We start from the raw sequence: 17,540 nt of genomic DNA on the forward strand, positions 1-17,540 counted from the left end.
AAATATTTTTACTTCATTCTTAATAATAGTTGTGTAACATCAGAATAATAAAACTGGCTTTAATCAATTTAAAAGCTTCCAAACCCGTGTTAACAAAACGCAACATGTCATAGATTCAATAAAAATATGAAACACGATTATGCGTAACAAAACGCTTACAATATGTCGGGCAAGATGTGTTTGTGATTTTCCTGATAATATAAAAACAACATCAATAATCTCTATTCAATTATTACAAAATAATTATAATTACATGTTAACTTTACTACTCGCTTCCACGTTACCTGTTTAAAGTATTCCAGCCTTGTAAGACTATAAAAGTGTGTACTTTCACAAAATTTTGGTTTCATACTGCGACTTAGAATAAAATCATAAATTCCTAATGTTAAAGCTATTTCGTGAAGTGATATTCTTATTGGACGTTATGTGAAAAGTTTATATGCCGTTGAGTGTTGAGAAAAGATTTAATTATCGATAAAATACCGCATTATTCGCAAATGAGAGTGAGTGTTAAAAAATCAATATTTCTGCAGTGTCTTCGTACGTTAGTTTATGCAGTGCAACATCGATGCCTGACCTGTTTTTCAACCTAAACATGAAGTTAATTATAAAATAAAACGTATAAAAATCTTCTACAATGATGGAAGGCATAATACATAATAGAGTAACACCTCTTTTAAAATGCATGGTGTTGTTCCTGTTTATATTTACGGCAAAAGTATTAACTTCACGGCCGCAAGAATCTCAAGATCTAAGGAATGGCATTCATCATCTAAAACCTGCACATTATGTAAGGACTTTCACTAAATACCATCACAGAAGGACAATACAGTGGAATAACAATAATGATCAGGAAATGACCAACGACTGGCCAGTTACAAATGACCAGCCAAGAGTCATAGGTAAAAGAAGTATTGACAACACTAATTTTGTTGAAAGCAGAGAGCTATCTAACATTTATGATCATGAAATTAAAAAAAGAAGCATTTCAGATTCTAATATTGAAGATAATAAAGATTTATCAGAGTACTGGCCAGTGAATAGTCCTACGATAAACAAAAGAAGTTTGGAGGTTCCAAATTCAAGTGAATTTGTGGCTACCTCTCATGATATGCCTAGACTTGATCAGTTTACTTCCGATACAGTTCGGGATAACATAGTAAGTCCATTTGAGAAAAAGGCTATCAGTTCTGGCAAAGAGAATAGTAAGAATGGCTTGCCCAACAATATTAAGACTTATAAAGTAAAGGCAGCAATAATACCCACTGAACCGACCACTACTATGGGTCCAACAATCTCTTGTCTTTATAAAATACATGACAGTGTGGCTATGAGTGTGACTCCTTCCAATGATGATGAAATCAATGCACAGATGATGGTTGATAATGAAAGTTTTGGTAAGTATTGAAATTTATTTTTGTTATTAGGTATATCATTATTCTTAAGCTTCTTAAATAATACTTTATGATAGTTGAAAGAGCAAAAGATGAATAGGGAACTTTAATTTTTAAATCTACTAGATAAATAGGAAAATAAGTCATAATTCATTCTTGAGACACATTTCTGAGGAAGATAGTTTTTAAGAACTACCAGACCCTATCTTCATCTCCTTACAAGATGGCTGAATGTAGCCTAAAACTCCTTTGTTTGGGGGACACAGCTAGGTTGTTCAGAGCACCCACTTAAAACTGAAATCTAGATCCAGTGCCTATGGGAATACAGTGAGAAATGCAATATGAAACTATAGTTCATACCTAATGATAGTCTCAATGTTTAATTCTGTCATGCTTATCATACCTTTCTCTTGTAGAAAAAGGTCCAATATCAGAGACAACACTACCTAATGGTGCAGTGGTAGAAGTGGAACAGTGCAGTGACTCAAGAGCTTCCTGTTACACTCTGTGGCATCAGGACAAGGAAGACAACATCACTATACTTGGTCAAGGTCAGTAACCTTTAGAAGCTAGTATGAAACTATATTGTCTAATTAAACTTATTACTGTCCCACTGCCGGGCAAGAATCTTCTCTTCGTACTGTATAGATTACATTAAGAATTTTATTTAAAAAATGGTAGATATAGACATTCCTGGACATCAAGGCCTAAACCCTCTCCCTCTTTTGGGAGGAGACCCTTGCCCTGCAGTCGAACAGTAATGTGTTAAAAATAAAAAAAACAAATAGACATTACATTAAAATAAAAGAAGCATTTCAAATCGAAATTAGATCACGAAAGTTCATTTTTATTACATGTTTAAACCTTTAAATTTATTTGAGATAAGTTTTCATGAGTCAAATGTAGGACTTAGTAATATTGTATTGACAAAACTTAATCAAAAGAAGATGTATGCTTGTTTCAGAGACAGTGAATTATATTTTTGAAGGCCATATGGCAAGACATCTTCTTTATAAACTTACTCATATTGTAATACTAAAAGGTTTATGCTTTCAGTTATCTGTCTGGGGTGGCCCAGAAGCCCCCCCCTATTTGAATAATAAGGCAATGTCTTTGTCCCTAGGTTGCTGGCGCTCATCTACGGGGCGCAGTTCATGTGATAAATGCACGCCAGTTACGGCAAGACTCCCCGGCTCCAAATTCTGTTGCTGCACCAGACATTACTGCAATGCGGATTTTTGTAAGTGACGTTTTTACTAACTTATTCAAATAATTTGACTGCCTTCGTGGCGCAGTGGTTTAGGTCGCCACGCCGATACCACTGCGTCGGGAGGTCGTGGGTTCGATTCCCACGCGGAGCAATTATTTGTGCGATCCACAAATAATTGCGGAAAAAAAAAGAAACAAAGCACAACCAGACCCGTAAGGTCTGCGGTGGGATATTGATGGGTTAAATTAATTGTCTTATTTATTTATACAATTAATGTAAAATAGTTTAGAAATCAAACCCATGACCCAATGCTAGTGGAGTGGTGACCTACCCTCATTGGAAACTTTTCAATGAAGACTTAGATCAAAATAATAATTTAATTATTCTCTTCCAGTATCCCTCAAACAAGAAACAGTGACAGTAAAAGCAGAATCAACGATGGACACGTCCTCTCGGTCCAACAACCTCGCCGCGTCTAACATAGCCGCGTCCGCCATCTTGGCGTTCGTCGCCATATTGGTGATGGCGCTGGTGTTGAGGAAACTGTACTGCAATCGACTGCAGATCGATAAGGATGAGGATAGTGAGGGCATGGATGTTGAGAAAGGTATGTTTATACACATGGCATTTTGTGTGCATGAAGTTTTTATTAAATAATATTCTACCCCCTCCTTCCCTCCTTTTCTGTCTTTTTCCCCATCCCCTCTGTCTTGTAAACCTATTCCATTTGCCCTCCTTTTCCCCCATTCTTATTGTCTCCCCTTATCTTATTTTTTCCTCATTTCTCTTTTGTCCCTCCCTTGCTCTTACTTCGACACTCTCTCTATGTCTCATGCTTTTCTTTCTTTCTTTTATTCTCTTTTCTCGTATATACATTTTTATATCGTACCCTATATGTGGTATTAGACTCCCCACCATTATTTTTTTTATCATCTTATGACTATCGCGTGATATTCTTTTTAGTTTCTGAGATTCTAATATAAGTGTTGTCTTTCAGGTGACGTGATGGGATCTGGACCTGACGCGTTAGCCACTGGACTTACTTGTGTGGATAATTTGACACTTATTGAACATATAGGTAAGTGTTTTATATCAATAATTGGATATTTAAAACTGTTCATTATTGATTATAAAAAATGTGCCAGCATTAGGTACTCAATTTTGTTTTTTTTTTTACTTTAAAACTGTACTCCGAGTATCTCATGCGACAAGATTTTATTCCGTTAAATTATTTTTGTACTACAATATCTTAAATCAACCAAATATACATTTTTTTAGAAAAATTAATATTATGCTATTTGTGTTAATTTTTATATTTTAAGTCCCCAATAAGCACTTGGCCAGCGTGGTGGACTCAAGGCTAAACCCTTCGCTCATTACGGGAGGTGACCCTTGCCCAACAGTAGGATATTAATGGGTTAAAATTGTTATTATACTAATTGACCCGCGCAGCTCCGCTCACGCTTTCTTGTTTTTATTTAATACCGCGCATTTTCACATTTATTCACCTTTTACACTGGACTTCCACAAATAATTCAAGACAAATAGCCAAATCGGTCCAGCTGTTCACGAGTTTTAGCGAGACTAACGAAGAGCAATTCATCTAATATATAAAATTCTCGCGTCACAGTTTTAGTTACCATACTCCTCCGAAACGGCTTGACCGATTCTCATGAAATTTCGTGAACAAATTGGTCTGAGAATCGGCCAACATCTATTTTTCATGCCCCTAAGTGTTCTTTTTTTCTTAATTTTTATGGCAAAACAACGTTTGCCGGGTCAGCTAGTAAAAATATAAAATAATATAAGCCAAGTTCCAAAGCTAGGCTCGAACATCTTCGACAAGAAGTTAACTACCATCCTATCAGTTTAGTACATAATTTCCTTATGTTCATAGGGCAAGGCAAGTTCGGCTCAGTATGGCGCGGCAGCCTGGGCACGGCGCCCGTGGCGGTGAAGCTGTACTGCAACACGAGCACGTGGCAGCGCGAGGCGGCCGTCTACGCACTACCGCACCTCGCACACAATAATATACTGAGATATTATGGTACGTGGCCATAACTTATCCATACTAATATTATAACCTAGCTGACCCGTGCAACTTCGCTTGCGTCACATAAGAGAGAATGGGTCATAATTTTCCCCGTTTTGAAAATTTTTCGTTGCTATTCCGCTCCTAATGGCCCTAGCGTGATGATATATAACCTATAGCCTTCCAGGATAAATGGGCTATCTAACACTGAAAGAATTTTTCAAATCGGACCAGTAGTTCCTGAGATTAGCGCGTTCAAACAAACAAACAAACAAACTCTTTAGCTTTAAAATATTAGTATAGGTATATTTAGGTACTCAGGCCAATGATAGAGACTCAACTATCCTACTTATATTATAAATGCGAAATTTTGTGAGAATTTATGTATGTGTGTAAGTATGGATGTTTGTTAATCTTTCACGCAAATACTACTGAACCGATCACAATGAAATTTGGTATATAGATAGCTGAAGACCCAGAATAACACATGGGCTAGTTTTTATCCCGGAGTTCCCAAGGGATCGGGATTTACACGGGAAGGGATTCCACGCGGACGAAGTCGCGGGTGACCTGTAGTGCTATATAAGTCTAGCCTTTCTTCCAACTATGTTGGAGTTGGCTTCCAGCCTCACCAGATACAGCTGAATACCAGTATTTTACATGGAGCGACTGCTTAAGTCTGTGTATCCATTGATGCGTGCTAAAAAACCGACTCCAAACGCGCCGCTCCAAGTTTGAGCGTTCCAACAAACATATTGGCGAAATTTCAAATTGGTATCCATTTTGTGCAGACTGAACGCTCGTCATTGTTCGTCCTCTTATAGCGCGAAGTCGATTTGCGGTTTTAGCAGACCTTCACAACCTAGTTTTCTGGGTTATAACACAATACCCATCTATAACACTGGTTGTCAGATATATACTTTAAGTTTCTGACTACTGATAGCCAGCTGGCTACCGGCGACCTGCTCGGCGGCGAAGCATCGGGGTGGTGAGGGGATCGGTCTTTCAGCGAGATCACCTCTTGAAGAAGGTGATCATTATCCTCCAAGTCGAGGCGACGCACTCCATGGCTTGGTGGATTCAAGGCCTAACCCTTTCCTCTTTTAGGAGGAGAACTTTGCCCAGCAGTGGGACAGTAATGGGTTATTTTTTTTTATTTCTATTGTTATGTGTGGTTAGGTAGCGACAGCCGCATGTCCCTGACGGGCGGCGCTCGCTCGCAGCTCATCGTGGTGGAGCTGTGCGCGGGCCCGCTGCGCGCGCGGCTGCAGCGCGCGCCGCTCGAGTGGCGGGACTTCGCGCACCTCGCGCACGGGCTCGCCGCCGCGCTCGCGCATCTGCACACGCCTAGTGAGTATTGTTAAAGATCTGTAGATGTTAAGGTTGTAAGGCGAGACAGAGACAGGAGAAAGAGACGTGAGATTGAGATATGAGACCGAGACATAGGACCGAAAAATGAGACCGAGACATGAAAACGCGATCAGATACTGCTACCGTAACTTGACTAGATAATACAAATGTAACGATTCGCAAGCGAGATCGAGACAAGAGACAGATTGTAAATAAAGTTGTGGACGCAGTCTCATGTCTCAGTCTTGCCTGCGACCCCGCCACCTTTACGCAGTACTAACACCGCTCCCACCTATTGCACAGTACACAGGTAACTACTACTTTTAACAGTATTCATTTGTCATCAGGTGGCAACAAACCTTGTGTAGTACATCGCGACGTGAACAGCAGTAATGTATTAGTGACCGCTAATGGCGACGCGCGCCTGGCTGACCTTGGGCTGGCACAAGTACTGCACGCCAGGAGGGACCGCGCCGCTCCCACTAGGGTCACTGAAGTATGTATACAACCTGCCGCTGAAATGGTTTATTTCCTTCAACGTATGGGTAGGGCTAGAGGTCGTTAGTCATGTAAAGTAAAACAATTTGATTATTATTAATAGTTGGAGACTTATTTACAATTAGCTTTAATAAAAAAAATCCACAGCCTGTACATAATCAACTCGAGTGAAGTTCGTTCAACGGGCTCACGAGTCATATGATATTCGAATCAATGAAAACCTTTTCTTAGTCCGGGACCACTTTATTATTCTTGGGACCACTATGTAAGTATTTTAAATATAAAGTGTAATAATCATACTGAAAATATTACATTTTAAAGTCACTCATGGACCATATTTTGACTTTCACGGACCACTGGTTGGGAACCACTGATCAACACATATTCGACTTTACCACCCATTTGGGCCGATTAATGACTACTCGATTGTGTGTACCACTTGCAATGTATCTCCCAGGCCGGGACCCTCCGCTACCTGTCCCCGGAGGCACTAGAAGGAGCGCTAGATCTATCGGGAGCCCTGGCGGCCTTATGTGCCGTGGACGTGTTCGCGCTGGCGCTGGTGCTGTGGGAGATGTTGTGGAGGACGCGCGGGGCGCACCGCGGCCACACGCCGCCCTACGCGCCGCCCTACCAGCACTGCGGCCTGCCGCAGAGACCCACGCTCGCGCAGATGCAGGTACTTATCTTATCTTAAGGCTGGGGGTGCCAGTCAATGCCTGGCTGGCACTTCGACCATTCCTGATCCTTTCACCCCCTCTCCGCTACTCTAGACGTTGGGGGGGGCAGAGCAAAATTTACCAGTTTTGCTATGCACCTCATCGAAAGCAGCCTGTAGTCTTCTGGTTTAGGGTAACCGCATCCTATAAGATCTATCGTTTTCCTTCCTAAAGCATCACACTCGCACAGTATGTGTAAGAATCAAGAAATAGAGACTGTACCTAATGTATTGTATACACTCTTGGCCACTAACAAAGTCCTGCACAGTTGGCTGGTTTCGATGAAACTAGACGATAGCCGAAATCCGCTAGGACGACATTGTATGTTGTCGTTAAAGTCAGCAATATTCTTTTTAACACTTTACCGTCCCACTGCTGGTTATTACAAATGGAGTCAAGGGCCACATAATGAACGAAAATAAGGCCTTGAATTACGACAAAATTAAATAACACCTTTAAATACGTGCACGTACACGCACGCACTACGTATACAATACTAAACTGTACGTATATTATTACAGAGCCTAGTATCGCGTAACAAGGCGCGGCCTCCTCTACCTAAAGGACCGGTACAACAGTCGCGTGCGTTGAAGATAGCTGCCGATACTTGCGACGAGTGCTGGGATCATGATGCTGAGGCCAGGTAGGATTGGATCTTTCATAGTTTAATGTAATATGTATTATTTCTATTGTTTGTGTAGGGAGTTGTCACTGCCTAAAAAAGAGATGCTAGGTGATGAGCGATGTGCGTCGATGATATGATATAAAGATTGCGGATAGGGAATGAGAACACAACCTTTCACGACGAGTGCTTTAATGTCACTAAGTAATTAAAGTACAATTCAATTGCAATAAAAATCATGGTGACACGCTGCGCGGGTTTCGAAATTTAGAAGTGCTGACACGCAGCGCGATGTTAACTATCTATATAAAATCATATTAACCGGTACAGTTTGGTTAGTGATTAACCTAGTGTCAAAGTTTTTCAAGACGCCCGAAGGCCTTTGGCATGGCTATACGACTGTTATCTTAATTGCTAAACAACTGGGTCGGGTGTTTTTTCACAGAGAGGCTCCGCTCAAATACAACGGCGGCGGCCTTCAGGATACAATCTATTTCCATGCAAAATTTAATTAAAATGTGTACAGCATTTTGTCGTTCATGACGAACTTACTTTAATTTATGATTGGTTTTAGTGATCCTGAGGCACTTTTTTTCCTTTACTGAGCTCGATGGCTTTGTTGAATTAACTAAATTTTGATAATTTTGCTCACAGATTGACGGCAGTATGTGTAGAAGAGCGTATGGCTGAACTGAAACAGATGCTACACTCTCAAGGACCTCTCATACACGACAATATACATCCACACACACATCCTCCTAGTAAGTATATTTTATATTTTAACTATATAACTTGATTTGTATAATATTTCGATAGAATATGAGATTGCTTGTTGTAAAACCTTTGGTTTGATTGCCGAGTCAAGAAAAGTGCTTTTTTTTTTGTTTTCACGTAGATAAATTGTAATTCACAAAGGTCGCGAGTTCGATCTCTGGGTTGAATCAATTTTGTTTTTGGTTTTTCCAATTACTGTTATATTTATTACCAGTAGCTTAGTAAAATAACCGTTTATTTAACATGTTTCTAAATTTGGGGTCTTCGCAGGAAAGTACATATTATGTTTAGAATTATATTAAAATTTGGGTAAAATACTTCCTAATTAATTAGTTAATAAGTAGAAAATCGTATTTATGTGGATGATATGAGACTACTTCTAATTTTTAAACCTATTCTTTTCCTTTCCCAGCGGACGCTAACATCCCATCGCCACCGGAATCGGACAAAAATTCAAACTGTACCACGACGCAGAACATCGACGTTCACACACCTCTGCTGTACCCGCAACCACATATAGGTCGCAATGCTTGCATTGAACGGAACACCAACACGCAACAGGCCACCGTCGAACTGATACACAAGAGTTTGAAAGACATCACTTTACCCGACGCGCCTAGAGTACCTAATATTGAAGAAAATTGCCTCTCCGTAGCAAGGGTTTCTCATAACCGCATACCCGTTCAAGAAAATTCTGGCCTCTCAGAAATAAGGTCCTACCAAAGACCTTTAGATTACGTGCAAAATGATGTCACGTCTCATGAAGAAAAAGGCCCGAAACAAACAAATCTACTACAATATGTAAAAGTAGAAAAACCAAAATGGGGTATCAAGAAATTTTTCGAAAAATTGAACAGAAGCAAAATGGAAACTGAAGTGAAGTTAGCCGAGAATTCGCAGAAAATACAAACTTCTATCGTTGATAAACCTAGTAATAATGATAGGCCGTCTAATTTGACTATAAATCAGGACAGAGGGCCTTATAACTTCGAAGGGCCATGTACCTTATCACCACCAAACAAGACTTTATCACCAACAATGATGATGGAATCGGAAAACAAAGTATTTGGTTTCAAAGAGCTTCCTTCAAGAGAAGATAATAAAACTCCGAATCAGATTTTCGCAGTAATAGTACCGAAAGCGAAACCTCAAGATTTTCACGAAATGAAGAATAAGCAAGGGAGTTCGGATAGTTTGAATAAACGTTCAGTCAAAACGTCTACTTCATCACAAAGTATTTTGAAATCAAATTCCGAGTCTGAAGATTCAACAGTGAAAAAACGTTTAAGTTGTGACAATCAAATCATTGATAGTGGGAGCTCTTCAAAAGCGAGTATTAACTTAGAACTACAGTACATAGATACACAAGAAAATTACAATGGAAATATCAGTCCTTTCGACCTAAATTCAGACTGTTCGAGCTCAGAAGACGAACATTTGATGCTGTTATCAGAAAATGGCGTTTCAAAAATCACAATGCAAACTATTCCGAAATCTGAATTAGATAAGAAAAAGTATCAAAATGATGTTTTGAAAGAATCGAGTCAAGTGAAAACTGATTTTACGTTTAATAAATTCCAAAATAAGTATACTAATTTTGATAATGAATTTAGTGATCCGAATGATAAAGAGAATTTGGTGAACGGGTATAGTGGTGACAATCCTGTGTATTTAGCTGCATTAAACGGTGAAATTGATACAAATGAATTAAAGTATCCCGGTAACCGGTCACCTAAGCCCACTTTGAAGACTTTGGCTATCAAAAGACAGCACTCGTTGGAACAGGTTAGTGAAATATTCTCTTCTTCTGGGGATGTGAACCTTTTGAACCCTGCTGGGAGGGTTAAAACCCCTGGAGACCTGCCTGTAGCTGTCCGTAGGGCTCGCAGAGACAGGGCTTTGCAGAAAGGAAGAGCTAGTGAATGTAATAGATTGAGTTTGTACGATGATAGAATGATGTTCGGTAATAGTTTGTAGTGAATATTGAAATAAGGGATTTTTGCTTCTACATTTTGAGGTTTAATGTTCTTTAGTATTGCTACTTGATTTTTTGTCTCGCTCACACTTGATATGTAGATTTTATCTCATTGCTAGTCAAAGGTCTCCTCTCGGAATGAGAGAGGCCTTGAGACTTACGAAAATGATATGATTTTCGATAAATTATGCTCACGATTTCGTAAGATTTCCCGTGATTCAAGTCCGTAAGTCCCGTAATCTGTTTATTGTGGTTTAAAGTATCCTAGATTACTCAGGAGTAATCTAGGATACTTACACCAGCCGCACGGATGGATCTCTGAGGTTAAGCTACGCTTGCCGAGGTTGTTCCGTGGATGGGTGACCATCTTATACATATCGAGTTCCTCCGTGTTTCGGAAGGCACGTTAAATTGTGGGTCCCGGCTGTCATTTTCGAAGATCTTTGACAGTCGTTAACAGTAGTCAGAAGCTTGAAAGTCTGACAACCAGTCTTACCGAAGGGTATCGTGTTAATACCCAAGTAACTGGGTTGTGGAGGTCAGATAGGCAGTCGCTCCATGTAAAACACTGGTATCCAGCTGCATCCGGTGAGACTGGAAGCCGACTCCAACACAGTTTGGAACAAAGGCTAAGCGAATATATATATTGCTAAAAGAATTTACAAAATCGGTGCAGTCGTTTCCGAGATAACATTACAGAGATAGTAAACATAAATTTTCAAGTAGCAATATTAAATTAACTTTCTATACATTTGCGAATATTAATGAATTTAATGCGATTGCTCTCACGTTTTTTAATATTATTATCGATAAATCTTTTTCGATTAAATTCCGATTCGAAATAATCGATATTCCTTTGCGTATTCGCCTGTAGTATAAGTCTGATATTACTAAAATCTTTGACAAAAGATCTACGTGTTTAGTATATAGGTATAACAAAACAATTTATATACATCACACAAAAGCATGATTATAAATTTGATTTCGAGATAGATGTGACGCCATTTTGAAAATTCACTACATAAAATAAAACAAAGTCTGCGTCTGTCTGACTGTTTGTGATTTACTCAAAAACCACTGATTTCTAAAGAAAAAAATATATAATTCTATAAAGTTTTGTGTAAATTATCTGAAATATAATAATGATTTGTTGAAATTGATGATAAAAAATAATAGCAAGATCTATATTCGGGCAGAGTAATGTTTGCGAGTTAAAGTTAAAAATATTTGCAAAATTTCGATTGTGACATAATGAATATAGGACTTTATTCATACTGTGTTAAATTCGAGTAAAAATCGTTAACATGTCATCTTTGAAAAAAACACTTTTTGTAACTGAGTTTAGCTTCAGAAATACGAAACTTTGGATTTTTTTATTGGCGTTACATCTATCTCGAAATCAAAAACTATCATTACGCCAATATACTAAGGAATTAGCAGAACCAGCATAGCTATAGTCATGAACCACAAAAAGAACGCTTGACTTACCTCACTCGAAAATTAAGTATTACAAATATTTGTATCAACTGTTTCATAAAATAATAAATAATAATATGTATTTATAAAAATCAAAAAATACGTATGTAATCGATCATTTTCACCGTTATGTCAAATTGTTGGACGAACATGTTGGCCAACTTGCTGGCCGATTTACGTTTTGAAAAATCTCTTGATTACATATACTATTGGCAGGTATTACTACTTCTGAATAAGTACCGGTTAACTTATCTATTAGAATATTGACAGAACTTAAAATAACTCCTGCACTAATGCCCGGTTTCTGAGGCACATTAAAATTTAGCAGTAGTTTATCTATTCAAACTGTCATGTTTATATGAGACTAGCTGACCCGCGCAACTTCGCTTGCGTCACATAAGAGAGAATGGGTCATAATTTTCCCCGTTTTTGTAACATTTTTTACTGCTACTCTGCTCCTAGTGGTCGTAGCGTGATGATATATAGCTTATAGCCTTCCTCGACAAATGGGCTATCTAACACTGAAAGAATTTTTCAAATCGGACCAGTAGTTCCTGAACGCTTTCAACATCAAACAAACTCTTCAGCGGTATAATATTAGTATAGATTAGACGCTATTGAATAGATAAACTACCTCTAAATGTACCTCAGAAACCGGGGGTAAGTAGATCAATTTATCTGGCACTTATTCTGGCAAACCCAGTTATACAAATTGTAAATTTTTTATGCATTTCTGTTTATATATTTACGATATAATAGTTTTATTTACTACTGTGTTATTCGATTTTTGTTTGGTTATTGAACATCGTCTTTATGAGATAAGAAAATATATAATTATGACAAACAACTACTCTGAATTAATAAATTCTATAGACTAAGGACTTTACGACTGCAAACCGCACTCGACATTTCGTTAGGTATATACGACTGCTATTCACGATGTCCCTGGTTAGATTCCTGGGTTGAGCAAAGTGCTATTGGGTTCTTCCGATATACCTTGAAACGTTCTTATTTACGGGTTTGGTAACTCCCCTCCTATTACATAGAACTGAGAATATAAATGGCGAAAAGTGGATGTACTTATTACAAACACTTTTGCCTATATCTTCGGGTATATCAGCTTGCATAAATACTGTAAAATAATGCAGTCTACAGTCGCTGCTGTTTGAGATTTGCAGTCGAGTTAAGTTCTGTCTCAGTCTTTTGTGGTTTGCAGTCGCTGCCTTCTGCAAAGCGTCGCTTATGTAACTACGTTTAGACTTTTTGTCTTTACAAACATACAAACAAACAAAAAAACAGTACATACAAGAATCTCATATTGATAATGCGCAAGTAACATTGTGATTTAATTGTACATAATTTAGTTCCTATGTTAATTAAATATTTGGCAGCCATGTTTTATTTGTTAAGTTTAACATTTCAGTGTTTCAGTTTTAGATATAGCTCTGTCTCGTTCTCGCACTCGTTTATTGGTGAAGAGTAAAAGAGAGGTCCGAAAAAGCAATGATTTTGAATTTCATCTACAAATATTAATTATTAATACTGATCTTATAGTTTGAGAATCTGACTCCCTGTTATGTTTTGGAGGGTAAACTACTTAACTAATTTTGATGAAATTTTGCCATGAATGAAGTTTACTTTTAAGTATCCATAAGTTTAGCATGAAGATAGTTTAACTATAGATATGTAAAACTTCATTAAAATTAGTTTGACTTGGAATAATTTTTGTATTTTTTAACTACTGGGAAAGGGGTCCAGTCAGAGCTATTTTTAAAACTGCATTAAAATAATACATTATGTTTTCGTTTTTTGAAAAAATAACAGTTTTATTAATATCTAATTAATAATGATAATTATTGTAATTCTGATATTTTAGCTTTAAATAATATTTTTTGTAAATATTTTCAGTGACATTTAACGAATTTTTATATTTGTGGTGTTTTCTACTATTACTTGTTAAAAGTACACAATGTTTTGAAGTTTGACCGGACAGTTTGCGAAATACCCACTTTTCATAATGGCTTTTTTACCTACGTGTTCATAGACAGTTGTGCTCATCGATGAGTAAACGATCTGTTAGTTAAGCAAACCTTAGCACGATTATACTATAGATGGGTAACCGAACAGTGAATGTTTGTGTGTATTTGAACTAAAAAGTCGGTCCCGGTTGTCGTCAATTTAGATAATATGCCTGGAACAACTTTGACACTAGGTTGACCACTAACCATGCCAAAAATTGGGAGTTTGATGGTCATTTCGCACACTGACCGGTGAATCTGATAAAAAATAAGTCATTCCATATAATTGCAACATGTACCTACGCAGATAAATATAATGTTTTCATATTCATTCGTTTAAGATCTGATTATAATAAAGTGAGTTGTGGTTTCAAAATATGATTAAAGTTTTTCAAAAATATATTTTATTTTGTGTTACATCATGTTGATGACCTTTTCATATTGAAAATAACAATATTTATCCACCATTTATATCTAATATCTAATACTAAATAAATATTTAGTGAGGTTCCCATGTAAGAAAATGCTTATTTTGCAATTTTTAATATAGCAATAGGCCTGTGTTTTTATTTGGTCTATGGTCATATTTTGAAACCACAACTTTATATAAAAACACAGCAAAGCAAAAAAACTGTTAACATATAATAAATTATATTCAACAAATGTATTCTATCAAGCACTTTTATTGATGCTCAATAAACGAATATGTTACCTATATGTATTAATTATTATGTATTATTCATTCAGTATTCAATACATTCCATAGTGTCTTTAACCGCCAAGTTTCACGGGTTATGAATAAGTGTTAGATAAGCTATCTAATGGAAATAGAGACAGTTGTGTTTTAACTGTCTAAATTCTGATAAGCCGTGAAACTAGGTTTTGGTGTTCCACAATTTTTGTTTTCTTTTCAGTTGGCAATACTTATTTGTGTTGCCAGTTTATAGTATAACTAGCTGACCCGCGCAACTTCGCTTGCGTCACATAAGAGAATCATAATTTTCCCCGTGTTTGTAACATTTTTTACTGGTACTCTGCTCCTATTGGTCGTAGCGTGATGATATATAGCCTATAGCCTTCCTCGATAAATGGGCTATCTAACACTGAAAGAATTTTTCAAATCGGACCATTAATTCCCGAGATTAGCGCGTTCAAACAAACAAACAAACAAACTCTTCAGCTTTATAATATTGGTATAGATATTGGTATAGATTAGATTTTTTTACTGTGAATTTGTCTACAATTAATTGTATTAGTAACTGTTGGGCAGGGGACTCCTACTAGAATAAGAAGAGCTAAGCTTTAAAGTCTACCACATTGTTGATAGAATTTGAGATTTAAGACTTTCAAGTGAATTTTTGTATAAACAAATTTACAGTAATAAAATCATATAATGTGCATGTATTATATAAATGATTCATTTTTGTTAAGTATTTTTAAAGATATTAAGTTTTTTACTTATATTCGTGTATTTAGCATCAATAAAAGTGTGGACGCACCATAAAGTTGTAAATGTATACCATAGAGGATAGTGTTATAGATTGTTGTGAGAGCGGCGCCCATAGAGTTGGATACTGTGATTTTTAAAAGAAAATATAAATTAATGTCAGAAATATTGGCAAGATTTTTTGGTATTTAAATATTGCATGATTTGCTAAAAATATGATTTTCTGTATTATTACATCGAAATTGAAAATATCAAACCATATGTTACATTGTATAAGCCATAATTTTGTAGTATTCCTTGTTTAGTTCCTAAATTATAGAAAAAAAAATGCTGAAAAAGAAATACTTTACAATATTGGACAGTTTACTGTGTATGTACATCTTTATAAAGCTTAATCTACACAGTATGTAAAGCAATACTACACAATTAGTTGAACAGTGTATACCCATCTTTATAAAGCTATTCTACACAGTATGTAACAGAATACTACAGAATGTTGTTAGACAGTGTACATCCATGTTTATAAAGCTAGTCTACACAGTGTACAGCGCGGTGGGCGCGCGTGTGATGTACAAACGCGTTAGAGGTAGGCTTACGTTCACATTATGTAGCTTTGTTGACTATTGTAACTGAATCAACTCGATCACTTATATGTATAAGGAATATGTTTTTATATCTGCCGTTGTTTTATTTTACCCCAGAATTTAAGAGGTTAAGGAAGTCTTCCTTTATAAAAATACACAGTGTGCAACAGAATACTACACAATGTTGGTAGGGCAGCTTACATCCATCTTTATAATGCTTAGTCTACACAGTATGTAAAGGAATACTACACAATTTTGTTGGACCGCGTCTATACGTGTTTATAAAGCCTCATCTACACAGTGTGTAAGGGTACTACACAATGTTGTTGGACAGTGTATATCCGACTTTATAAAGCCTAGTCTCCACAGTGTATACCCATGTTTATAAAGCCTAGTGTACACAGTGTACAGCGCGGCGGGCGCGCGTGTGATGTACAAACGCGTTAGAGGTAGGCTTACGTTCACATTATGTAGCTTTGTTGACTATTGTAACTGAATCAACTCGATCACTTATATAAGGAATATGTTTTTATATTTGCCGTTGTTTTATTTTACCCCAGAATTTAAGAGCTAAAGGAAGTCTTCCTTTATAAAAATACACAGTGTGTAACGGAATACTACACAATTTTATTGGACAGTGTATACCCAACTTTATAAAGCTAGTCTTCATAGTATGTAAAGGAATATTATACAATTTAGTTGGACAGTATATATCCATCTTGATAAAGATTAGTCTACACAGTATGCAACATAATACTACACAATTCAGTTGGACAGTGTATATCCATCTTTATAAAGATTAGTCTACACAGTATGCAACATAATACTACACTATTTAGTTGGACAGTGTATATCCATCTTTATAAAGCCTCATCTACACAGTGTGTAAGGGTACTACACAATTTTGTTAGACAGTGTATATCCGACTTTATAAAGCCTAGTGTACACAGTGTACAGCGCGGTGGGCGCGCGTGTGATGTACAAACGCGTTAGAGGTAGGCTTACGTTCACATTATGTAGCTTTGTTGACTATTGTAACTGAATCAACTCGATCACTTATATAAGGAATATGGTTTTATATCTGCCGTTGTTTTATTTTACCCCAGAAAAAAGAGATAATAATGAAAAAAAAATCGAAGAGCTTCTGGCTAAGTGACAATACCCGCGCGGAATTATCTCTGAGGTTAAGCTACGCTTGCCGAGGTTGTTCTGTGGATGGGTGACCATATAATGCATTCCGATTTCCTCCGTGTTTGAGGAGTTGCTTGCCGAGGTTGTCCCGTGGATGGCTAACCAAATGATACATTCCGAGTTCCTCCGTGTTTGAGAAGTTGCTTGCCGAGGTTGACCCGTGGATGGGTAACCATATGATACATACCAAGTTCCTCCGTGTTTGAGAAGGCACGTTGATTTATGGACGTCATTTTTAAAGATCTTTGAT

General features: G+C 37.1%; 1 protein-coding gene across 1 annotated transcript; it reads left to right on the top strand.

Annotated features, from left to right (window-relative positions):
• The first annotated feature begins 159 nt into the window (after nt 1-159).
• On the top strand, nt 160-17,179 carry LOC142984670 (uncharacterized). Its single transcript, XM_076132422.1, has 12 exons — nt 160-1,397; nt 1,811-1,945; nt 2,518-2,634; nt 2,999-3,211; nt 3,602-3,682; nt 4,502-4,651; nt 5,816-5,986; nt 6,334-6,482; nt 6,942-7,163; nt 7,725-7,846; nt 8,480-8,586; nt 9,012-17,179. The coding sequence occupies exons 1-12, from the start codon at nt 638-640 to the stop codon at nt 10,574-10,576; spliced, it is 3,792 nt and encodes a 1,263-aa protein (XP_075988537.1). The 5' UTR covers nt 160-637; the 3' UTR covers nt 10,577-17,179.
• Nucleotides 17,180-17,540: the final 361 nt, after the last annotated feature.

Source organism: Anticarsia gemmatalis, chromosome 27 (genome assembly GCF_050436995.1).
Source record: "Anticarsia gemmatalis isolate Benzon Research Colony breed Stoneville strain chromosome 27, ilAntGemm2 primary, whole genome shotgun sequence".
Classification (NCBI taxonomy): domain Eukaryota; kingdom Metazoa; phylum Arthropoda; class Insecta; order Lepidoptera; family Erebidae; genus Anticarsia; species Anticarsia gemmatalis.

Bases quoted from the DNA above. Each gene is read 5' to 3' on its own strand.
- LOC142984670 (XM_076132422.1), top strand. From the start codon at position 638: ATGATGGAAGGCATAATACATAATAGAGTAACACCTCTTTTAAAATGC. The intron at 2,635-2,998 runs GTAAGTGACGTT...ATTCTCTTCCAG, and splicing joins TTACTGCAATGCGGATTTTT to TATCCCTCAAACAAGAAACA. The intron at 3,683-4,501 runs GTAAGTGTTTTA...TTATGTTCATAG, and splicing joins GACACTTATTGAACATATAG to GGCAAGGCAAGTTCGGCTCA.